Raw genomic sequence first — 27,376 nt, 5'->3', positions numbered from 1 at the left:
ATAAGCCATCAATGGGGCGGGATCAATTCCCATTGGTAAGCCAATCGTGTGCTGTATTATCTGACCCCTAACCTCAAATATGGCGTTGTCAATAATAAGATGTATATCATTCGCTGGTTTATAAATATGAATTAGCATATCAATTGTCGAGGTGGGCGTCTGTGATGCTTTAAAAGAGCAGAATTCTACTAGCTGGCAATAACTTGACAAGAATTGATCAGTAAGTTTGGATAATTTATTGGGAAAGATTTGTAAAGTTGCCTGTAACATGTAGGTGAGTAATACTTACAGTATACTTAAAGATGTTCATAAAGTTTTTGTTTTTTATAAAAAAATATTTTATTAAGGATTGTGGGACAGGCTTAGCCTATGTAAAAACCTGCTCCCTGATCATCAGTTGTACATTGATTTCTTGGAATGTAGTTGTCAAATCGATATCAACTACATTTAGTAAAACTAGAATACAGATATCAATATTTGGATACTAACTAGTTTTAGTAACGATGCGTGATTTTCATTTATTGGAAAATAACAAATATCTCACGGGTTGACATGTACTCAGATTAATTATTCAATATTGAAAAAAAAAAAAAATCAAAATATCAACTCTAGAATATCTCCCGGCTTGGATTCTTTCGGATTAAAACAGTCCTTAACATCTAATTACATATATTCTAGACGGTAAAAAAATAAGCTTACAAAATATAATTAATAAAAGTTGGCAAATTCATATTAAAGGGGTGCACTCTCATCCTAAACGTCGATAATTTGTCAATATTTTAATGTGAAAGACGGTTAATATTCTGAGTCAAAAATCGGACGATCGTACAAATTTCTGAGTATCCAGCTAAATATATTCTGAACAGGAATTCAATAAGCTTTCCAAATATTATTAGTAAAAGTTGGCACAATCATATTAAAGAGGTTCGCTCTAATCAAAAACATGGCCATTTTTTTTTTTAAATTTACAGGGAAAGATCGTTAATATCCTGATTTAAAAATCGGACCATCCTACAAAATTCTGAGCATCCAACAAAATATATTCTGAAGAGTTATTAAATAAGCTTTCCAAATATTATTAGTAAACGTTGGTTGGCACAATTATATTAAAGGGGGGCGCTCTCAACCTTTTTCTAAATGTAAAGATAGACCAGTATTTTTTTCGAAGTTCAAATTCAGACCATCGTACAAAATTCTGAACATTCAGCTATATATATTCTGAAGGGCTATTAAATAGGCGTTCCAAAAATTATCATTAAAAATTGGCACAATCATATTAAAGGGGGGCACTCTCAACCTGAACATAGCCAATTTTTCAATATTCTAAATGTAAAGATAGACCATTATTTTTTTCAAAGTTCAAATTCCGATCACGGTATAAAATTCTAAGCATCCAACTATATATATTCTAAAAGGTAATTAAGTCAGCTTTCCAAACATTATTAGTAAAAGTTCGTACAATCATATTAAAGAGGTACACTCTAATCCAAAACATGGCCATTCTTTAAAAAACAAAAATTAAAGGGAACGACTCTTGATATCCCTATTCAAAATTCGGATCATCGCACAACATTTTGAGCATGCAGCTATATATATTCTGAACGGTAATTGAATAAGCTTTTTAAATATTATTATTTTCAATATTCCGAATTAAAATTTGGATCATCGTACAAAATTCTGAGCATCTAACTAAGAATATTCGGAGAGGCAATTAAACAAGCTTTCCACAAATTATTAGTAAAATTTGGCACAATCATATTCCAGGTGTCCACTCTCAACCTCAACCAACCAATTTTTCAATATTCTAAAGGGAATATTTCGAATCGCAATTCGGATCATCGTACAAAATTCTGATGCCCAACTAAGAATATTCTGAAAGGCAATTAAATAAGCTTTCCACATATTATTAGGAAAAGTTGTCAAAATCATATTAAAGGGGTGCGCTCTCAAACTGAACACTGACAATTTTTGAATATTCTAAAGGGAAAGACAATTAATACTTCGTGTCGATTTTCGGACCATCGTACAAAATTCTGATGATCCAACTAAATATATTCTGAAAGGGAACTTATTATTAGTAAAAGTTGGCACAGTCATGTTAAGGAGGTGTGCTTTCATCCCAAACATAGCCATTTTTTAAATATTTTTAAAGGAAAAGACCGTTAATATCCCGAGTCAAAATTACGACCATCGTACAAAATTCTGAGCATCCAACTAAATATATTCTGAAAGGTAATTAAATAAGATTTCCAAATATTATAAGTAAAAGTTGGTTCAATCATATATTAAAGGGGCGCGCTCTAAGCTTCCAAACATTATTAGTAAAAGTTCGCACAATCAAAGAGTTGCGCTCTCATCCTAAACATGCCATTTTTAATAAAAAAATAAAGAAAAGACCGTTAATATCCCGAGTCAAAATTCGGACTATCGTCAAAAATTCTGACCATCCAACTAAATATAGGTTATTAAATAAACTTTCCAAAAAACATTACTAAAAGTTGGTTGGCACAATCATATTAAAGGGGAGCGCTCTCAATCTCAACCAACCAATTTTTCAATGTTCTAAAGGGAAAGGCAGTTAATATTCCCTATCGCAATTCGGATCCTCGTACAAAATTCTGATGATCCAACTAAATATATTCTGAAAGGGAATTTAATATGCTTTCCAAATATTATTAGGAAAAGTTGGCTCAATAATATTAAATGGGCGCGCCCTCAACCTGAATAGAGCCAATTTTCAATATTTTAAATGTAAAGATAGATCAGTAGTTTTTTTGAAGTTCAAATTCTTATCACGGTACAAAATTCTGAGCATTTAACTATATAATTATATTCTATAAGATAATTAAGTCATCTTTCCAAATATTATTAGTAAAAGTTGGTACAATCATATTAAAGAGATGCGCTCAGGGCCATTTATTAAAATAAAAATAAAGGGAAAGATCGTTAATATCCCGATTCAAAATACGGATCATCGTACAAAATTATCGTACAAAATTCTGAGCATCCAACTAAATATATTCTGAAAGGTAATTAAATAAGCTTTCAAATATTATTAGTAAAATTGTACAATCATTTTAAACAGGCGCACTCTCAGCTTTCCGAATATTATTAGTAAAAGTTGGTACAATCATATTAAAGAGATGCGCTCAGGGCCATTTATTAAAATAAAAATAAAGGGAAAGATCGTTAATATCCCGATTCAAAATACGGATCATCGTACAAAATTCTGAGCATCCAATCAAATATATTCTGAAAGGTAATTGAATAAGCTTTCTGAATATTATTAGTAAAAGTTGGCTGAATCATATTTTTCAATATTCTAAAGGTTGAGAGCACTCCCCTTTAATATGATTGTGCAAACCAACTTTTACAAATCATATTTGGAAAGTTTATATAATGACCTATATTTAGTTCCATGCTCAGAATTTTGTACTATGGTCCGAATTTTGACTCGGGATATTAACGGTTTTTTCCTTACTTTTTTTGTAAAAATGGCATGTCTATATGCACCTCTTTAATATGAATGTGCCAACTTTTACTAATAATATTCGGAAAGCTGAGAGTGCGCCTGTTTAAAATGATTGTACAATTTTACTAATAATATTTGAAAGCTTATTTAATTACCTTTCAGAATATATTTAGTTGGATGCTCAGAATTTTGTAAGGTGGTCGGAATTTTGACACTGGATATTAACGGTCTTTCCCTTTAAAAATATTTCAAAAATGGCCATGTTTAGGATCAGAGCATCCCTCTTTAATATGACTGTGTGCCAACTTTTACTAATAATATTTGGAAGGCTTATTACATTCCCTTTCAGAATATATTTAGTTGGATCATCAGAATTTTGTAGGATGATCCGAATATCGACACGGAATATTAACATATCTTTCCCTTTGGAATATTGAAAATTTGGCACTGTTCAGGTTGAGAGCGCTCCCATTTAATATTATTGAGCAAACTTTTACTGATAGTTTTTGGAAAGCTTATTTAATTGCCTTTCAGAATATTCTTAGTTGGACACTCAGAATTTGGACGATGATCCGAATTTTGACTCGGAAAATTAATAGTGTTTCCCTTTAGAATATTCAAAACTTTACAGAGTTCAGGTTGAATGTGATTGTGCCAACTTGTACTAATAATATTAAGAAAGCTAGCTTATTCGATTACCTTTCAGAATGTATATATTTGCATGCTCAGAATTTTGCACGATGATCAATTTTTCAATATTCTAAATGTAAAGATAGACCAGTATGTTTTTCGAAGTTCAAATGCAGATCATGGTACAAAATTGTAACCATCCAGCTATATATATTCTGAAAGGTAATTAAATAAGCTTTCTAAAAAATATTAGTAAAAGTTGGCACAATTATATTAAAGGGGTACGCTCTCAACCAAAACACTGCTAATGTTTCAATATTCTAAAGGGAAAGACAGTTAATATTTCGTGTCACAATTCGGAACATCGTACAAAATTCTGATGATCCAACTAAATATATACTGAAAGTTAATTTAGCAGGCGTTCCAAATATTATTAGTAAAAGTTGGCACAGTCATATTAAAGGGGAGCACTCTCAACCGCAAGCAACCAATATTTCAATATTCTTAAAGGAAAGACAGTTAATATTCCGTACAAAAATCTGATGATCCAACTATATATATTCTGAAAGGGAATTAAATAAGCTTTCCAAACAATTTTAGGAAAAGTTGGCACAATTATAATAAAGGGGCGCGCCCTCAACCTGAAAATAGCCAATATTCAATATTTTAAATTTAAGGATAGTCTAGTATTTTTTTCGAAGTTCAAAATCTTATCATTGTACAAAATTCTGAGCATCCAACTAAATATATTCTAAAACCTAATTAAGTCAGCGTTTCAGATATTATTAGAAACGTTGGCACAATCATTTTAAAGGGGCGCACTCTCAACTTCAACATAGCCAATTTTTCTATATTCTAATTATTATTAGTAAAAGTTGGCACAATCATATTAAAGGGTGCTTTCTCAACCTGGAAATTGTAAACTTTTCAATGTTCCAAACAGAAAGACTGTTAATATTCCGATACAAAATTCGGATCATCTTACAAAATTCTGAGCATCTAGCTATACATATTCTGAAAGGTAATTACATAAACCTTCTAAAAATTATTAGTAAAAGTAGTGACAATCATATTAAAGGGGTGCACTCTCAACCACAACACTGCCAATTTTTCAATATTCTAAAAGTTGAGAGCGCTCCCCTTTAATATTAACGGTCTTTCCCTTATTTTTTTTTTTAAATGGCATGTTTAGGATGAGAGCGCACCTCTTTAATATGATTGTGACAACTTTTACTAATAATATTCGAAAAGCTGAGAGCGGGCCCCTTTAATATGATTGTACCAACTTTTACTAATAATATTTGGAAAGCTTATCTAATTACCTTTCAGAAGATATTTAGTTGGATGCTCAGAATTTTGTATGGTGGTCGGAATTTTGACTAGAGATATTAATGGTCTTTCACTTTAAATTTTTTTAAAAAATGGCCATATTTGGAATTAGAGCACCTCTCTTTAATATGACTGTGCCAACTTCTACTATCTCACAGTTTGACATGTACTCAGATTACTTATTTAATATTGAATTAAAAGCAAAATCAAAGCACCAACTCTAAAATATCTCCCGGCTTGGATTCTTTCGGATTTAAACAGTCCTTTATCGCATCCAACTACATATATTCTAAAAGGTAATAAAATAAGCTTTCAAAATATTATTATTAAACGTTGGCACAATCATATTAAAGGGGTGCACTCTCATCCTAAACGTCAATAATTTTTCAATATTTTAATGTGAAAGCCCGTTAATATTCTGAGTCATAATTCGGACCATCGTACAAAATTCTGAGCACCCAACTAAATATATTCTGAAAGATAATTTATTAAGCTTTCCAAATATTATTAGTAAAAGTTGGCACAATCATATTAAAAATATACGCTCTAATCCAAAATATGACCATTTTTTTAAAAAAAAAAATTAATGGGAAAGATCGTTAATATCCCGATTCAAAATACGGACGATTTTATTTAATAACCTATATTTGGTTGGATGCTCAGAATTGTGTACGATGGTCCGAATTTTGACTCGGGATAATAACGGTCTTTTCCTTTTTTTAAAAAAAAAATGTCATGTTTAAAATGAGAGCGCACCTCTTTAATATGATTGTGCCAACTTTTACTAACAATATTCGGAAAGCTGAGAGGGCGCCCCTTTAATATGATTGTACCAACGTTTACTAATAATATTTGGAAAGTTTGTTTAATTACCTTTTAGAATATACTCAGTTTGGTGCCCTTCAGAATATACTTAGTTTGGTGCTCAGAAGTTTGTAAGGTGGTCGGAATATTGACTCGAGACATTAACGGTCTTTCTATTTAAAAATATTTTTAAAATGGCCATGTTTAGGTTGACAGCATCCCTCGTTAATATGACTGTGCCAACTTTTACTAATAACACTGCCAAATTTTCAATATTCCAAAGGGAAAGAGAGGTTAATATTCCGTGTCTAAATTCGGATTATCCTACAAAATTCTGATGATCCAACTCAATATATTCTGAAAGGGAATTGTATATGCTTTCCAAATATTATTAGGAAAAGTTGGCACTATTATATTAAAGGGGCACGCCCTCATCCTGAATATAGCCAATTTTCAATATTTTAAATGTAAGGATAGACCAGTATTTCTTTCGAAGTTCAAATTCGGATCACGGTACAAAATTCTGAGCATCCAACTATATATATTCTAAAAGGTAATTAAGTCAGCGTTCCAAATATTATTAGTAAAAGTTGGCACAATCATATTAAAGAGGTGTGCTCTAATCCAAAACATTGCCATTTTTTTTTTAATTTAAAGTTAATTTAGTATACCGGTTCAAAATTCGGATCATCGTTTTAAATTCTGAGCAACCAACAAAATATATTCTGATGGGTAATTCAATAAGCTTTCTAAATATTATATGTACAAGTTGGCACCATCATATTAAAGGTGCGCGCTATGTAACTGAACTCAGTCATTTTTTCACTTTTCTGAATGTAAAGATAGGCCAGTATTTTTTTCGAAGTTCAAATTCGGATCATCGTACAATATTCTGAGCATCCAGCTATATATATTCTGAAAGGTTATTAAAAAGGCGCTCCAAATATTATTAGTAAAAATTGGCACAATCATATAAAAGTGCCGCACTTTCAACCTGAATATAGCCAATTTTTCAATATTCTAAATGTAAAGATAAACCATTATTTTTTCATCGTACAAAATTCTGAGCATCCAGCTATATATATTCTGAAAGCTTATTAAATAGGTGTTCCAAATATTATTAGTAAAAGTTGGCACAATCATATTAAAGAGGTGCGCTCTCATTCTAAACATTGCCAATTTTTCTATATTCTAAATGTAAAGAGAGACTCGCACAAAATTCTGAGCATCCAGCTATACATATTTTGAAAAGTAAGCTTTCTAAAAATTATTAGTTAAATTTGGCAATCATATTTTGCAATATTCTAAAGGTTGAGAGCCCCCAGTCACCTTTAATATGATTGTGCCAACCAACTTTAACTAATCAGATTTTGAAAGTTTATTTAATAACCTTTCAGAATATATTTAGTTGGATGCTCAGAAATTTGTACGATGGTCCGAATTGTGACTCGGGATATTAGCGGTCTTTTCCTTATTTTTTTTTTAAAAAGGCATGTTTAGGATGACAGCGCACCTCTTTAATATGACTGTGCCAACTTTTACTAATAATATTCGGAAAGCTGATTACTATGATTGAACCAACGTTTACTAATAATATTTGGAATGCTTATTTAATTACCTTTCAGAATATATTATTTAGTTGAATGCTCGGAATTTTGTACGGTGGTCGGAATTTTGACTCGGCCATGTTTAGGATGAGAGCACCCCTCTTGAATATGATTGTGCCAACTTTTACTAATAATATTTGGAAGGCTTATTAAATTCCCTTTCAGAATATATTTAGTTGGATCATCAGAATTTTGTAGGATGATACGAATTTCGACAGTGTTTCCCTTTAGAATATTGAAAACTTTACAGTGTTCAGGTTGATAGCGCACGCCTTTAATATGATTGTGCCAACTTGTACTAATAATATTTAGAAGGCTAGCTTATTTGATTACCTTTCAGAATATATATAGTTGGATGCTCAGAAATTGAACTTTGAAAAAAAAAACACCGGTCTATCTTTGCATTTAGATATGACTATGTTCAGGTTGAAAGCGCGCTCGTTTAATATATTTGTGCCAACTTTTACTAATAATATTTGGAAGGCTTATTTAATAACTTTCAGAATATATTTGATTGAATGCTCAGAATTTTGTACGATGATCCGTATTTTAACTCGGGATATTAACGGTCTTTCCCTGATGATCCAACTATTCTGTAAGGGAATTGAATAAGCTTTCCAAACATTATTAGGAAAAGTTGGCAGAATTATATTAAAGGCGAGCGCTCTGAACCTGAATAGAGCCAATTTTCAATATTTTAAATGTAAAGAGAGACCAGTATTTTTTTCGAAGTTCAAATTCTTATCACGGTACAAAATTCTGAGCATCCAAATTAATATAATCTAAAACGTGATTATGTCAGCGTTCCAGATATTATTAGTAAAAGTTGGATAATAAAAGGGTTCGCTCTAATCCAAAACATGGCTATCCAAAACTTAGCCAATTTTTCTATATTCTAAATGTAAAGATAGACTCGCACAAAATTGTAACCATCCAGCTATATATATTCTGAAAGGTAGTTACATAAGCTTTCTAAAATTATTAGTAAAAGTAGTCATAATCATATAAAAGGGGTGCTCTCTCAACCTGAACACTGCCAATTTTTCAATATTCTAAAATTTCAGAGCGCCCCCTTTAATATGATTGTGCAAACCAACTTTTACTAATCATATTTGGAAAGTTTATTTAATAACCTATATTTAGTTGGATGCTCAGAATTTTGTACTATGGTCCGAATTTTGACTCGGGATATTAAAGGTCTATTCCTTAATTTGTTTGTAAAATGGCATATTTATATGCACCTCTTTAATATGATTGTGCCAACTTTTACTAATAATATTCGGAAAGCTGAGAGCGGGTCCCTTTAATATGATTACGCCAACTTTCATTAATAATATTTGGAAAGCTTTAGAAAATATTTAGTTGGATGCTCAGAATTTTGTACGGTGGTCGGAATTTTGACTAGGGATAATAATGGTCTTTCCCTTTAAAAATATTTTAAAAATAGCCATGTTTAGGATGAGAGCACCTCTCCTTAATATGACTGTGCCAACTTTTACTCTCTCGCGGTTTGACATGTACTCATATTAATTATTTAATATTGAATTAAAAGCAAAATCAAAGCACCAACTCTAGAATATCTCCCGGCTTGGATTCATTCGGATTAAAACAGTCCTTTACAGTATCCAACTACATATATTCTACATATAAGCTTTCAAAATATTATTAGTAAAAGTTGGCACAATCATATTAAAGGGGTGCACTCTCATATTAAAGGGGTGCACTCTCATATTAAACGTCGATGATTTTTCAATATTTTAATGTGAAAGACGGCCAATATCCCGATTCAAAATACTGACCATTTTATTTAATGACCTATATTTAATTGGATGCTCAGAATTTTGTAGGATGGTCCGAATATTTTGACCAGGTAAAGGTTGGCACAATTACATTAAAGGGGCGAGCTCTCAACCTGAACATAGCCATTTTTTAAATATTTTAAATGTAAAGATAGGCCATTATTTTTTTTAGTTCAAATTCGGATCACGGAACAAAATTCTGAGCATCCAACTATATATATTCGAAAAGGTCATTAAGTCAGCTTTCCAAATATTATTAGTAAAAGTTGGCACAATAATATTAAAGAGGTGCGCTCTAATTCAAAACATGGCCATTTTTAAAAACAATAAAGGGAAAGACCGTTAATAGCCCGATTCAAAATTCGGATCATCGTACAAAATTTTGAGCATCCATCTATAGACACCGGACACGATTTCGTTGGCACCAAAATCAAATGCGAATGAGGATGATTACTCTTTTGGTAGCGTTTGCTATATATCAACCTCAACACGTATGTACATGTACTTTACTGTTGACTCTGTACTAGCGAAGATACATTTCATAATTGAAATGTTATGAAATGGGGTTAAACTTCCTACTGTTCTGGTCCGACTGGGCTTATAAAGACGGACATAGACCATTTTCCCAGGACAGCGACGCTACGGCCCACGCTTTTATCGAATTCCAACTATCGAGGGATTTTTTACGTCCACGTCAATGTGTACACGCGAACTCTGTCTTTCGCCCCACCCAGACGACTAGACAGCTGCCCTCCGCCCTGCAACACTGACATGGGAAAACCACGCCGGAATATCACATTGAACCTTTTCGGTCAACACCGACCCCAAGACTAGCGAGCCAGCTTCTAACTCACTGGACCATCGTGGCTCCCAGTTCATAACTAAACATACATAATGTAAATCAATACATGTTGTTGCCATTTTCATCCAGCTATATGCAATACATGGTAGAGACTAGACTCGAGACGACAAAAGCTTACCTGCCCTGTCCCAAAGAACAAGACCGTGAATGGGCCGCTGTGATCTGAACACATCCATCTTTGTATTTGAAATGTAGTCGTATATTTTCGTCGCCCCCAGCCTGACGCGCAAGAGGCTAATGTTAATATCTGATTGACTTTAAATATATGCACAGTGTTTAAGGTCATTGATGAAGAAGCAAATTGAATTTGAACGATTTACGATAATTACTGCCAGAGTTATAGCCTATCATATTTATGCACAGTGTTTATGGTCATTGATAAAGAACCCAATTGATTTTGAACGATTTGCGACAATTACTGCCAGAGTTATGGCCCATGATATTAAAATTTAGTATAGGGTAGAACTCGTAATCAGAATTTAGTGTGTTGTAAATGTTTGCATTACTGACAAAAGGAAAAGTATGCCACAACCCTTGTTGACTGCTCGGAGGACTTAGCTGCTGAGGGTGTATGCGTCGTTGCCTGATAACATATTGTTAGCTGGTTATGTTACCGCAGCATTTGTTTCAGTGACGAAGGGCTGCAGCTATGTAGGCTACATCCCAACATGCCCGCAAAGTTATCGTTTCCGGTAAGACTGTAGATCTGAATCAAGCATGGCACAGTCAAATCATGACTGCGAATAACCCGATTCGGGATAATTTTTCCGGGTTAAATTCGGAAAAATATACGGATTCGTTAATTCAGATTCAGTTCGGTTTTTGTCGAATTGAGTGTGACGCCAAAGTCGGGGATAAGGCTTTATTCTGAATCCAATTCAGATTAAACCCCTAGTGTGAACGCAGCTTAAAGGGAAATACAGTTAATATTCCGAGTCAAAATTTGGATCATCGTACAAAATTCTGAGCTTCCAACTAAATATATTTGGAGAGGCAATTAAACAAGCCTTCCACAAATTATTATTAATAAAAGTTGGCACAATCATATTAAAGGGGTGCACTCTCAACCTCACCCAACCAATTTTTTAATATTCTAAGGGGAAAGACTGTTAATATTTCGAATCGCAATTCGGATCATCGTACGAATTTTCTGAAAGGCAATTAAATAAGCTTTCCAAATATTATTAGGAAAAGTTGGCTTATTTGTATTAATGGGGCGCACCCTCAACCTGAACACAGCCAATTTTCAATATTTTAAATGTAAAGATAGACCAGTATTTTTTTTCGAAGTTCAAATTCGGATCACGGGACAAAATTCTGAGCATCCAACTATATATATTCTAAAAGGTAATTAAGTCAGCGTTCCAAAGATTATTAGTAAATGTTGGCACAATCATATTAAATAGGTGCGCTCTAATCCAAAACATGGCCATTTTTATTAAAAACAATTACAGGGAAAGACCTTTAATATCCCGATTCAAAAATCGGACCATCGTACAAAAATCTGAGCATCTAACAAAACATATTCTGAAAGGTTGTTAAATAAGATTTCGAAATATTATTAGTAAAAGTTGGCACAATCATATTAAAGGGGCGCGCTCTCAACCTGAATATAGCCAATTTTCAATATTCTAAATGTAAAGATTGACCAGTATTTTTCGAAGTTCAAATTCACATCATCGTACAAAATTAGTAAACGTTAGCACAGTCATTTTAAAAGGGAGCGCTCGCAACCTTTAAGTATTAACTGTCTTTTTCTTTAGAATATTGAAAAATTGGCAGTGTTCAGGTTGAGAGCGCTCCCATTTAATATGATTGTGCCAACTGATAGTAATAATATTTAGAATGCTAGCTTATTTAATTACCTTTCAGAAAATACATAGCTGGATGCTCAGAATTTTGCTCGATGATCAGAATTTGAACTTTGAAAAAAATACCATTCTATCGTTATGCCAAAGTGCTGTTTTCTGGGGGTTGTAGCTTATTCCAACACTAACGACAAAACCTCAGATAAATAGTTAAAATTATACTTTTAATAAACGAATGTCCAAAACTGTCTAACGATCACAATAACGAGATAGGTATCGCTAGGGCGAGCCGGTCAACAGACTAACGTTACAGTAGAATATAGAACATATATACAAGCTACGGATTAAAATAATTATATAATAATATTTGATCAGAGATATTAAATTGTACATAGGAAACAGATGTTTAAATACAGAAGAAGATATCGACATAGCAAGAACGCGTGTTAACTATAATTACGTAATATATATCGTTACATTAAGTATAAACCCAAACAGTTAAAAGACCACAAACATTAAAGAGATATCAATTCGGACATTGGTCAATTGCTATTTTGACTAGAATTAAATAGTAATATATAGAAAGACACACTATAACAGTTACATTTAGAATATTGAAAAATTGGCTATGTTGAGGTTGAAAGCGCGCTAGTTTAATATGTTTGTGCCAACTTTTACTAATAATATTTGGAAAGCTTATTTAATTACCTTTCAGACTATATTTGATTGGATGCTCACAATTTTGTACGATGATCCGTATTTTGACTCGGGATATTAACGGTCTTCCCCTTTAAAAAAAAATTTTTTTTTAAAAATGGCCATGTTTAGGATGAGAGCGCGCCCCTTTAATATGATTGTGCCAACTTTTACTAATAATATTTGGAAAACTTATTTAATTACCTTTCAGAATATATTTAGTTGGATGCTCAGATCATAAATTTTTACGATGGTCGGAATTTTGACTCGGGATCTTAACGATCTTTCCTTTTAATTTTTTTTCAAAAAATGGCTATGTTTAGGATTGAAGATAGCTATACAATGGGGGGGGGGGGTTAGAAAAACAAGGAAGGTAACTGTGTTATTATTTCCGGGTGAATGATTTTTAAGAGTGAAGATGATACCTTAGTAAGTAAGTTGACAACCTTTTGAGCAAAAGACATAGAAATAATTATGTTTTGACTTTCATAGGAAATATGAAATTCTCGCTTGAACTTTACATTTAGAAGATTCCGCTTATTAATTGTTGAACGATAACATTATCTTTGTGGATAATAAGATTAAGTTGTTCTGTTATACATGTGTCTGTAACATACACTGGTGGTCAAAACTTAGATTAGCCGTCTAAATACCATGACTATGATTGTATTTATATTGATTTTGTTTTTAATAAGAGGAACGAACACCTGATTATGGTCTGTCATGTTGTCTACTCTTAAGACTTTTCTATTGGGTTTCTGGTTTCTCCCCACCCCTAACAACCTCTGCACGCAATTTTGAATTCTCGTGATATGGAAATATGAAATAAGTTTATCCAAAAATGTTGTTGTTTTTTACTTTCATATTCAGGTTATAACAGGGATGGCATTTTGGGTCAAGCACACGGCGCTATTTGTCGCCATATTATTTGTTTTACAGAGCTATGTTCGTTCGGAGATATGTAAGTTTAATTATATCTATATATTTAATTTATAAAATATATTCCCTGTATTATGTTTGACATACATAGTCTCTATCATCCAGATAAAATATACTACGAATATTAGTCTGGATGCGTTGTCAACATTTGAGAATAATAGGTCATTGCATAGATTATCCGTTCTTTTAGTTTAACGTAAACAAAGTCTAAGGGAGGTAACTAGTCCTTAAACAAGATGCGACGCACATGAAATTAATTTAAGCATGACATTTCAGAAAATTCCATTTGATTGCATTCAGCACTCTCATTTTTTTAATTGTAAAATTTCTCTCTTCATGGGCCATATCTATGCCTTATTTTTAATTAATCCTAATTCGTCGTCACGATTCATGTTTGTTTATAATAATGCGAGAATTGTGGGGTGTATTGCGGGAAGGGGTGTAACTCTTACTTGACTTGGGCAAAGATACTGCATAATCAACCACATAAAAAACCAAACTCCCGGTTACGCATGGGCAATGGAATTTTTCATCAAATATTGAGAACGTTCCCAGACCCTCCGTAGAGGTTCTGGGGTGACCGAGACTATAACATGCATGGATATTATAAATTATATTCACGGCTTTAAGTCTAACATATATGGATATTATAAGTTATATGCAAAACTTTAAGTCTGATGAACATGTACTTGAGGTTCTGGGGTGACTGAGGCTATATAAATTATATTCACGATTTTAAGTCTAATATATATGGATATTATAAGTTTTATGTTTGGCTTTATGTCTGATGAATATGTACTTGAGGTTTAAAGTTTATGTTGAACCGTTCATTAAGTTTTCTCTGTATAAGCTCTCCCCAATAATTCATTATTATGAAATGACATAGGGTTAAACGTCCTACTGTTTTGCTCCGAGTGGGCTATTGAAGACGGGGCGGCGCAAAAACTTATATATATAACGTAAAGTTAACAATACAATATAGCGGTATTCTTGTGCGGTCCACTGACAGCCTTGAATATTCCCTGGCATTCGTATTAAATATTCGCATGTTTATTTTATTAATGATTTAAGCGATATCAAATAAACAATAACAATCATAAACAGTGGGTGATTATCTAATTATTATTTCTGGTTTCGTTTCCAGCCCGAAGTATCGATCAACGAAATGCTTCATATAGTAAATCTAGTGTTGTAAATAACACCGATGACCCAAGTAGAGTTCTCGAAACCGTTTATACGTCTCGGAAAATGAATTGTGCTCTGGTCTGTACAGAGAAAGCTGAGTGTGAACGATATTTGTATTGTTCCCATGATTCATCCTGTAAATTATATCAAGATGGTGGAGATTGTGTTATGTCTGGTGATACAACTGGTTGTTCCTGTTTCACACAGGTTAGTAGTTTATATTAAAATGAATCAATGATTGAGTTCGACCCAGTATTAATTACATTCAATTAATGCGCTGAAATACACGAACAGTTCAAATTGAACGATGGTTGTTTCGACCGGCTTAGTTTATTCTATAAGTTTTATTTTTATAATTGTTTTGTCGTTTGTGAATAAGCCTTTATTTATTATTTTCATATTGTCTTGTAGGATATGTTTTATTTTTATAATTGTTTTGTTGTTCGTGAATCAGCCTTCATTTATTACTTCCACACTGTATTGTAGGATATGGTTTATTTGTTCATTACAAAAACATTGGGTACACGACTCGTGTACTAATTATAAAATGTCAATTGTGTCTTAGATATTGGATTTAAGGATCCTATATTTTCACGGAAAGACACCAATATCAGTGTTGATGAAATTGACCAATATTGAATTCTAATTCGTGTTTTTAATTTTGAATATTATGGAAAATATTGGGTTCAAGATTTAGCTCCTTTAATTAATTTAATAACAATAATTTGGCCATTTCAGTTTGTTTGGATATTTGGGAATAATTAAAACATTATTAATCATTTACGCAATTTAATAGTTTCATTTATCAAGTATTTTCTCGTTAGTTTTAAAACTTTCCAATGATTTCCAACTTTGTATCTTTCGTGAGTCTTAAAATTGGCTTTTCTTCTTAACAGACTATTCGTTGTGAGGATTCAGATTGTACCTGTCCTTCAGGCCAATATGGAGAAGGATGTGAAGCTACCATTTCAGGTAACCTTAAAGCATTATAATTCACAATTAACGTCCAATGCTTATTTCATGTTTTAAGATGCGGGTGAACGTCTCACTGTTCTGCTTCGACTGGACTAATAAACACGGACGATCTTGGTTTTCGTTCCATACGAACGACTATACGTTGTTCCTTGCCAGGCCCCCTGTCTTGCGCCACGATGAACGTTCTAGGTCAACGCAAGGATAGAACATGGAATCCACAGGTTAACGAGTCATCTCACTATAAGCCACTGCGACTCCCTCCAAAGATAAAAAATAAGACAGGAAAAGGTACCTTCGAAGTTTGAACACTACTTGGAGCGACGTAAAGTTAGCTTATGATTCGTGGTTCCTGTTTCGTTATTCACTAATAACGAATCACGATTTAGTTTGTGGTTCGTTATTCACCAGATATGGGATATAATAAAGTAATATAATAAAGGCGTTTTTTATAGTGGATAAGCCGGGTGTGTTTTTTTATGAGCTCAATTGGCTTATAACACTTCAAAGTCTTGGGAGATAGATTCTGATAGATTCTAACAAGTTATCTTTCTACCAGAATAACGAGCGTTTCATATTGACGAATAACGAACCACGAACTAGAGCCCTTAGCCCGTTATTCGTTATAAACAACAGGACGTTAAAGCTCATTTTATATAAGTTTTGACTGTAAACCATCTTGCACGTATTGGTAAAATAAACTACCTGTAATGAAGAGCGTCAACCCACACCTCCCAGAACACACGTGCCATTACCTCGAGTTATAATTACCCGAGTCACTGAGTCACCGCTAAAATCTTTGGGTACTAAAATAACATTTATGTTTTCAGGTTGTATTATCCCCGCCTCACCTTATTCTGATGAACATGTAATACCAGAATTTGACCAGTCTGTTAGACTGTGGCGTAACGGCACCAATCTTACATACAGCTGTTCTCCGTCCTACTATCCTACTGTCGACTGGACATGTAAAGCTAATGGTACTTGGCAGGAACCAGTCTGTAAAGGTGAGAGACGCTGATTCAACCGTACTATCCCTGAAGAAGGTCAAGATCCCGTGTACCTTCAGAGTTATAAAGTTAAAGAGAGGAGCAAACAATCAGTTTATCGTTTCGAGGTCCGAGGATAGTTGGTCCATATATTTGTCGGTATCAGCGTACAAATAAACGTAATTTATCCCAATATTATCTGAGCTCGTGCTGATCAGTTATGGCTAGGAACATACGGATTCGAATTGATTTCCGCTCGTAAAACAATGTTAAGGAATTGTTAAGAGAACTCAAAATCGCTCTGGGGAGCCGTACGACTGTCTACTGGTATATTATTGTCGGATCACTTTTCCGGAACCTGTCAATTGATCATAGAGTATCCATTGCAAATCTGTTTATTATTATAGTAAGATAGTGATTATTAACCATTTTGTAAATTATGACTCTTCTATTCCAGCTTTAAGAGAATGTACAGAACTGAATCAATGTAATCCCGTATATTCAGAAGGGAAATATGTATTCAAATATCCTGGTTCGTATCTTTTTATAATTAATAGGCGATCCTCATTAATCCAGTCGGTGCAGAACAGTTGGACGTTGAACCCCATTTTATTTCATTTCATTTCATATTTTTTTTATAATTTAAATCATATTTTATGGGTACAATATCCGGGGGCTGTATTCAATGAATTTCCTTACACTTAAGTTTGAAGTATTAATTGTCACCTTACGTAAAACGAATGTACACCTCAAATCTGTATTTAATTGAGAAAAGATCTTATTGTGATTACTTCTTTATCTTATACATAAACCGTCCAAAATTGTGGGAGCTGTATTTTACTTAAAATTAGGTTTAACAAGTGAAATTGGTTTTTGTTAAGGTCTATCGTTTTTCGTGACAAAAATACTTTGTCGAATTTTCATCAGTTAAACTTGTAAAAATCTTGATGTATTAAGAACCTTATTAATAGTTACAGCTGCGTTTGAAATGTAATTTAGACAGTCCAATAGGAGCAATCCAGACATATTTTAAACCCAAATGCTTATGAACATGGCAGAAAGAAAAATTACAATCTGTCATACCTGTGTTCCCAATTTCCTCTGCTGTCCAAATTCAATGTAATGTCTTTGTTTGATAGGAAGTGACCATGACATGATAGTACAGTGTCTCTCATCTGTTGTTATTCCAGGAACTGACCATGATATAATAGTACAATGTGTCTCAACATCAAGTTGGACTCATGTACCTCTACAACCTAACACCACGTTCAGTTACTATTCAACTAATTATTCAGCATCTTGTCATCCAAAACAGTATACATGTGGTTACAGATACTTCACTGTTATTAACATATACATATACAAAACAGTAAGTATGTTCGCTGATTCTTTCTAAACTATTTAATCTATACGTTCGTTTTGTAATTATAAAATGTTACAGTAACTTTGCTAAGTGATTTTCCGAAAGTCGTTTACCCGGTTGTAATGTATCTGACTTTATACGATTGATATTCTGACTGTATAGGACTCTAATTCTGACTTTATACGATTGTAATTCTGACTTTATAGGGTTGTGATGTATTAGAATGTATATGATTGTGATGTATTTAACTTCACAGTAATATAATATCGAGGGTATTGATTAAATCTTCACTTTACGTCCTAATAATAAAATAACAAGAACATAAGCTGGGCTTAGAAGTATTTAATTCCCACAGTTCCACATTATCCAAATACAAGTTACAAATAACCTTATAACCAATAAAGTATTATATGATGAAATCACAGTTTGTACATACAACAACTAATACTCCCATCGTTCTTCCAAAAACCCAAATCTTGGATTATAGTACTTGATACTCCAATTTTTTGACACCATGTAGCCCCGCCCTTACGAAATGAATGGCCACAAAATTTGCCTTGTACCCCTAACATGCTAAGAATATTACGGAGTCTCTGAAGGAAGACTTCATAAGATAAGACTTCACCCGTATGGGACAATAAGAATGGGGAACGAGGTAGAAACTTGAATCAAACAGCCATTTGTGAGAAAATTTCCTGGATGCAAGAGCCCAAAGAACCCTATAAGACAGGCTGTCCAGAAACTTGAATCGGAAATAATATCCATATTTAAAAACAGATATATGTTAGTTAATAAGGTAGGGTCTATGGGGGTAGCCCCATTCTGTGCATCACCAAGTTCACGCTTAACCCCTTTCAATAAATGTTCAACAATCCAGTTGTCCGTTAATGGATTTGGGTAGCCAGACACATGATGAATATGTTTTATAATTGTAAGATAGCTTTCAATATTCTGTAAAACTACTTCAGTAGATTCAGACACACAAGCAATGTTTATCTTGTCATAAACCTTTCTATAACACGACAATTGAGTACGGTAAGTTGTCTTAATGGTAATGATAGCATTAAGTCTCTGTTGGAACCGGAGAGCACCATCTAGAATGTATAAATATAAGAGACATATGATGAGCAAGTTCGGTAATTGAAAATGGGATCAGACCACTACTGTGTATCGGGAGCAAAGAAAGGGCCATGGAAAACATCACAGGGTCGCACATTCTTGAAATAGCGTCTGCTAATTGGTTTGCACTCCCTATAATATGTCTAGCACACAAAGTGAAGTTGAGGGTCACTTGAGTCCAGAATAATCGTCGCAGGAAATGCATGACTTGAGGGTTTTTTGATGATCCCTTATTAATATAACTTTTTGCACTGATATTTTCTGTGTATATGATGACTTTCTTGTTGCAGAAGCACGGAACCTAAGGCAGTAATGCAAGCACTATTGTGATTACCTCTTTTGTGTTCATGTGTTGATTGGTCATAAAGGGTAGATCGATTCGCCAGTTAACATAAAAATAATCGCCATCATAGAACCCCCCCCCCCACTCCCACACTTTGGGAAGCCTCAGTAACAATAGTTGTTATGGGTCTAGCTTCTAAAAATTTCACTGTCCCGTTAAACATGGGCATAAAAGTTGACCACCAACCCTACATGTCAAGGTCTCGACTACCCAGGAGGATGCCAATACTTTTAATCCCCCCCCTCCCATATCAATTTGTTTGTCTTCAAACATTTCACGGCCCCAACCCAAATAAAATCTTTTATCTTACGCAATTTACCTGGACTATGTGTAGTATCAGTAATTTGGTGGGTAGGGGTTAGTCGTCCTAGTGGTTGCTGTGGTTTAGGAGTGAAATTCAGTGGAGCCTGACTATTACGGCTTGGTTCTGGGCTTGTGATCCTGGCCAATCTCAATTCCTTCTCTAGTTCATTTATCCGTTTGGCGAGGCGAGGCGAGCCATTTCCAACTCCATTTGTAATTTCCTACAGGACTACTGGAGCGATTCAATTTCCGCCATATGAGTACGAGTATCTATGATTCACATGGGTGGGCAGTTTAGGTGTGTGGAAGTCACTGTTCATTGAAGACATATTTTATTTTTGCACCGATCCCAAGATTTATACCTTGTGTTTTTGTATCAGCATCGGTCGATAGGGGTTGTCGAGGTGAATTATGGGCACTGTTCTGGCCACTCATATCTACGTTGTCATTATAATGTTAAAACCTGCTCACGTTTGCTGTTGGCAAAGTACATGGCTGCTCACATTGAACTATAAAACGACACTAAATAAAATAATAAAGAAAGTTATTCCCCTATAATTTCGTAAAACTTAATTTACATAAAAATGAACACTGTATTAGATCAGTGTATGTAGAACAGACTGCTTCAACCCCACCACATCAACACCTTTTACCAACATCCCCATCGCAAACACCCTCTACCAACAACACCTTTTACCAACACCCCATCGCAAACACCCTCTACAAATACCCTTTACCAACACGAAACGAAAATCACTTCTACGCGCCTAATTTAGATTTAGCTGTTACAAAATCAGTTTATTAATATGTTTGTATTTGTAGAACGTGTATGTATTTGGGCCCGTCGAGCCTTTCATTTCAACTACTGACTGTGATGGACCAAGCATGTATGGAGCTGGTAAAAACTGTGACCCCGGGTGTTTAATCCCGGAACCTGGTATATTCCAGGTAGATCTGCGTGGTACTGGTCTTAAACATAAACCATTTGTAAGTGATGTATTAATAATTATATATATATATAACATCCTTGATAGAGAGAGAGAGAGAGAGAGAGAGAGAGAGAGAGAGATGGGAGGGGGGGTCAGCCATTGCTATCGTTCGATAACAGTATATTGTCTTATTGAATCTCCATATCGTAGCATTACGTCATCGGTGGAAGGCGTGGCTTTTCACATAAAGAGATAACTTATTTTGATGAAGTCTTTGATAATGGTTTTCTAACAACAAAATATGCCCTTGGGAATTGACCGACCATTCCCTATTAATTAACTGAGAGAAACATGATTGCTGAAACAGTGATAATTCCATCTGAAACAGTGATAATTCCATCTGAAACAGTGATAATTCCATCTGAAACAGTAACTATTCCATATATTTTATTACTGAGCAGAGAAATCGACACTACCTCAAGACTTTATTTTTTTTATATTACAAGTAAACTAGTTTTCTATCGTACTAAAGATAATATCTGTAAACGTCCACATTTACATATACCGTCAATCTGTACCAACGTCCGCCCTTCCGTTGATCGTTTCTTGTTAGCTCAGTATGGAACAGATCTCTGAAATTGTGACTTTTATCCAATTTCTACAGGAATTGTAAGTGATTTGTTTTATCATAACTGATATAGCTATGCCCAATTGTTATCAAGTCTACGATCGTCGATCTGTTGTTCACTACTTTTCTACTTACTACTCTAGAGGCTACACATTGATATTTATATTTTATTTAGATGTTAAGCTATGGCTATGGACAAGCTGTTTTCTCGGACAATGAACAACTAGTAACAGCAAGTTGTAATGATTGTAATGGTCCCTGTTTTACTGTGTTACCTAAAAAATTACTGCCGGCAAATGGAACAGGTATTATTAGTCGATTTTTATATACCTTCACCTCTCTGATTTTTATATACCTTCACCTCTCTGATTTTTATATACCTTCACCTCTCTGATTTTTATATACCTTCACCTCTCTGATTTGGTTGACAATTAGGACGTGAAACCCCATTTCTTTTATTTTTCTCAGAAATATCAATCTGATTTGTTTTGTGGTGTGACAATCGGTCGTCCGTTAACCGTTAAACATTTTACGTCGATTGATCGTTCGTTCAGCTGTTGATACAGTAAATAAACATGAAAATACAATTCGTAAACAAGTCGACTTGTGCATAATTATTTTGAAACAAACATTTGATATGGTCGTAAATACAGGAGATGATGTTAAATTCATTTTTCATCCATTCCTGTATGGTACATGTTATCTTAAATATAGTTTTTCTACTTTCTCTTCAGATATTGATTATACCAACACTACCAAACCAGTCTGTCTGTCAAGATCCTAGATATCAGAGGTCAAGATATTAATACTGAACGGAACTAATAGCCATTTAGGAGCTATAGCGTTAATTTCCCGACATAGATGTATAATCGGAGTAAAGTACATGTTTACTTTTGAGTCATAATAAAATTTAATTAAATAGAATTGATTTGACGTGTAATCTATACATTCCGATTAATCGCTTTAATTGAAGCATAAGACACCCCTACATCATTATCCCCAACCCACCCTATAAATTAAATAATCAGTTTTTAATAGTGGAGTTTCTTGAAACAAGATTTGATTACACGTGTACCCATCCTTAAACAAAAGACCCGGTAAAGCCTAACCCTTACCCTAACCCGGTAAGGATGCTGAATGTATTTTAAAACAAGAATTAGTCTCGCCCTATTATTCAAATCCAAGACCTACTTCAATGCAATCCAATTACCCAGTATCAACAAGGTGAATAATTGCTCTGTAGGGACAATGTAGAATGTCACAGTAAATATCATTATTGAGTCATCCAGTGAATTTTACTGATAATCAAGTATATGGCTTAGTGCTAACTCTTTACAAAACATTTATCAAGTGACAACGATGCTCCAGGAAATTGGGATATGTTTACATTTACAAATCATTAGCGAGGTGGGGCTTTGGTCGATAGGATCATCCGTTGGCCGATCCCTTAATCTACCCTCTGTAAATATTCATGATTTTGAGGTTGAAGGATCAGGAAGCAATACGTGTCATGGATTAGGGAAACCCAATATTAAAATGACGTCACAGCCTACGCCGATTCGGTCAAGCCCCATTCAGTATTTTTATAACATCTTTAACATTCAAACATCTGTGCATCTTCTTTCAGTCCAAAACCCTATACTGCTTGTAATCTGGATGCAGACCACAACACATAACAGTATATCAATGTCTTGAAACATACCAGGATGTCGTCACAGTTTGTCCCTTGAAACATACCAGGATGTCGCCATAGTTTGTCCTGCTATGTTTTTTTTATCTCTAAGGCCTTCGATCGAGTTTATCACAGAGGCCTGATTCAAAAGCTAAAAGGATGCAGTATTGGCGATCTGTGTCTTAACTGGTTATCAAGCTATATCAGTAACGGGAAACAGGCGGTAACCGATTGCGCCAAACTAGAAGCTTTCCGCGTCATTACCGGTTTACCCAAATATATGCAAGGAAACAATCCCTATATCTCGAAACAGGGTGGGAAAGCTTTTTCTAAAGCAGCCATCAAACATATTCCTGAAGCATTGGACCGAAAAATTCGCCTCTGGCCATTGCTGGATTCGCTTCTGATACTTGAGCTTTTGGGGGAGTGCGTCTATTCTTCCCGTTCAATCAAAACTATCCCAAGTACAGCAACATGACAGCCCTTCTTTTAACCTGGGGTTTATCCTAAAACCTTGGACAGTGATTTAAGGTATTAAAAACGGTGAAAGTATTGTTCGTCTCCACCAGTATTATTTACATTGTATTCGTGTTGATAGCCTCGTTTGTCACATAATTAGTTTTTCTGCAATATTCTGCTATGCACTGGTCAATTGGACATAATAAAATCGTGAGTCATGACGTAACGTTATGTAAACATATATAGTCCAATTTGAAGCTATGTTTAAAGCGTAATGATATTGTTACATAGTTAGGTATTGGTTGTAAATCGGACTATTGACCAGTCATAATTTGGAACAGAAATTTGCTTCCTTTACAGCAGTGTTAAGTGGGATTAGATATAATCAAACGAAACACTGCGAGGAGTATGACATCAAAGGAAGCTCTCAGCCCCATACGAAATTTATAATAATCCATGTCTTTAAAAAGCATAAACCCCCGAATACGACATACACACTATGAAACCCTCAACACCTAAAATCATCATTCGATAGAACCACAACATTCAAAAAATCCTCCTTCCCCTCTACCATCAAAGGCTAGAATCCTCTGAATACTACCACTAAGATATCATCGAGAAATAAGTCCATTTTCTAATATCAAACCTACATCAAAAACAACCAGCGACTGACAGGCAGGATACGCCCACATTTTGCAAGAGGTGGATAGAGAACAAGCTAAACAAAATGTGATTTTTCGTACAATCAAGAGTCATAATTCAGGAAGTTATGATCCGATATGCGCGAATATCGACAGGAATCACGATCTTTTGGTTATAAAGATATATATCAAGTTTCATCAAAATTGGATCAAACTTGTGATTCCTAGAGGGTCCAAAATATTGATATACCATATTTACACTATTTGCGTACGAGGGGCGGCCATTTTGACCGGCAGTTTTGGTGCGATTTTCACGAAATTCGACTTTGACCGTTATTAGGCTGTAACGGTGATATATTCAAACCTTTTTTCTTTCAATCGGATAAAAATTGTAACCTCTAGAGGTGCCACAGGCTAAAAACGCGATTTTTCGTACAGTCCAGGGTCTTAATTCAGGATGTTATGAACCGATATGTGCTAATATGTTTGGGTTATAAACATGCATTTTAAGTTTCATCAAAATCAGATGAAAAGTGTGACCTTTAGAGTGTCCACAAGATTAAAACGTGATTTTTCGTACAATCAGGGGTCATAATCCATGAAGTTATGGTCCGATATGCCAATATTGAAAGGAACCGAGATCTTTGGAGATAAACCTATATTCCAAGTTTCGTTGAAATCGAATAAAAATTGTGACCTCTAGAGTGTCCACACACAAATTGTGGATGGACGGACAGGGTCGACGACAATATACGTCTACGTATAAAAACTATTTCGGGCTTTCTCTGCACAGAGGAAGGTAAATATGTGATAATCCATATCAAACCAAGTCATAACTTCAGTACACTGATATCGGATCTATACCGAGTTAACCGGGTTAAAAATTAAAATTATCAACGCGGCCACATCATTGGAAATGCATATTATTTATTCCTGAACTGTCCAAATTACATGGCACAGCGCCAAGATATGTTGAACATTATCATTACTATTAGCAGGGCTACATTATCATGGCGTGATGACAACTTAACATACATTATGCGAGAGCTAAATCTCCCTATTGCTGGTCTTTCTCTAGGCCTGAAATGTTATTTAAATTATTAATTAGACATTTATTAACTTTTCCGGACGATAATCAATTCTCGATGGCATCGCTAGCCTGTGATATTTACTGGATTAGAATCCCAACTGCTGTTCCATGCTCATTGATGATACTAACTGTTTGGCTATAAATAATCTCTATCATACAGAAAAATATTCTACGAATATTAGTCTCTCTGGATAGGTCATAGATTATCCGGTCATTTACATTATCATAAACAAAGTCTAAAGGAGGTAACTAGTCCTAAAACCAGATGTCGACGCCCATGCAATTAAATTAAAGGAGCTAAATCGCAAATATTTGGGACCTAGAAATTGGGACGCATATAATAATGTAACATAAATGTATATGAACTGATTTACATTCAATCGCTTCTGTTTTTACAGTAATTTCTAATCAGTTAGGTTCGGCGAAATACGCTAGAAGTCTCAATCAAATGCCAATTTCTAGCGTCTGGTTATTCCAGTCTATTGCGCATGCTCTCCAGATAAGATATGGCGTCATCGTTTGACACGAGTTGTTGAATATGTCTAGCCTCGTTCTGTCTGGTCACTTGTTCTATATTTCACTGGACTTAACTGATTTGAAATTAGAGTCAAAAGGGAAACAATTGAATGTAAATCAGTTTATACAATCACATTATATTATTATATGCGTTGCCACCCATTTGTGTCAATTTCTAGGTCCCAAATATTAGCGATTTAGCTCTTTTAAGCATGCCATTTCAGGAAATCCATTAGATTGCATTGTCAGTTCAATATCCATCAATCTTAATTACTTTTATTGTAAAATCTCTCTCTTCATCGGCCATATCTATGTTGTTTGTTTTAAATTAATCCTATTTCATCGTCACGAATCATGTTTGTTTATATTAATGCAAGAATTATGGGATTTATTGCTGGTGGAGGCGCAACATTTACCTGACTTTGCCAAAGATACTGGATAATCAACCATTCAACCACATAAAAAAAACTTCCGGTTACACGTGGACAATGGTAATTTTCGTGAAATATTGACAACGGTCCCAGACCCTCCGTACGTTGAAGACTGGGGTTTTTGGGTGACCGAGACTAAACTCTATACTACAATAACAACACAGTGTATCAACCGCCATATTGATTTCTAGTCTCAATGCTTATTCTATAATCTCGCCAACAATCACGTGTCCTAACCTTATTTATATCTCAGCGACCTTGACAAAAATTGAGCTGGCCTTAACAAAAAGATTTAGGTGATTATCAACTTCGTCGGACCGAAAGTAACACGAAATGAGTTCAGTGACGTCGCGTTCGGGAAGCCCATACGTTTTGATTGGGCGAGGGGTGTTACTAAATCTAAAATTGACTTTCATAGCGAATTAAGAATCTCAGAATGACAGCTGATTACTTTCGTTGATATGTAACATACTTCGGAAAAGTTATCACTTTGAAATACACCTTTAAACTTGAAATAACATCACAACAACCGTTCTTGCAATCTTTCGATATTTTTGCTCTGTAAGATAGTTGCACACATTGGATTAATTCTCAGATATTATATCTTATAATCAATTTTTTCCAATCTCGGGATTTATTCCTCAGCACCATTTTAATTCTCTTCTATATTTAGTACCTCTTGTTATCTTGAATAATTTCATGTACTTATGACGAAAGGCATGTTTTTGTAAGTTTATGTAACTTTTGTCCAATCCCTTTACTTTGTGATAAAAAGGGGGTTGGGTGGCCG

General features: G+C 34.3%; 1 protein-coding gene across 1 annotated transcript; it reads left to right on the top strand.

Moving 5' to 3' along the window:
• Positions 1–211: 211 nt before the first annotated feature.
• Positions 212–22,701, top strand: LOC130010248 (uncharacterized). Its single transcript, XM_056099754.1, has 10 exons — positions 212–274; positions 13,878–13,968; positions 15,091–15,338; positions 16,028–16,103; positions 16,934–17,110; positions 17,550–17,624; positions 18,283–18,461; positions 21,043–21,207; positions 21,953–22,082; positions 22,512–22,701. Exons 2-10 carry the CDS (start codon positions 13,890–13,892, stop codon positions 22,559–22,561), a joined length of 1,179 nt encoding a protein of 392 aa, XP_055955729.1. The 5' UTR covers positions 212–274; positions 13,878–13,889; the 3' UTR covers positions 22,562–22,701.
• The last annotated feature ends 4,675 nt before the right edge of the window (positions 22,702–27,376 follow it).

This window comes from Patella vulgata, chromosome 3, assembly GCF_932274485.2.
Source record: "Patella vulgata chromosome 3, xgPatVulg1.2, whole genome shotgun sequence".
NCBI classification, from domain to species: Eukaryota; Metazoa; Mollusca; class Gastropoda; family Patellidae; genus Patella; species Patella vulgata.
The sequence above is the reverse complement of the archived record's forward strand: the minus strand, read 5'-3'. Positions and strand labels throughout refer to the sequence as shown.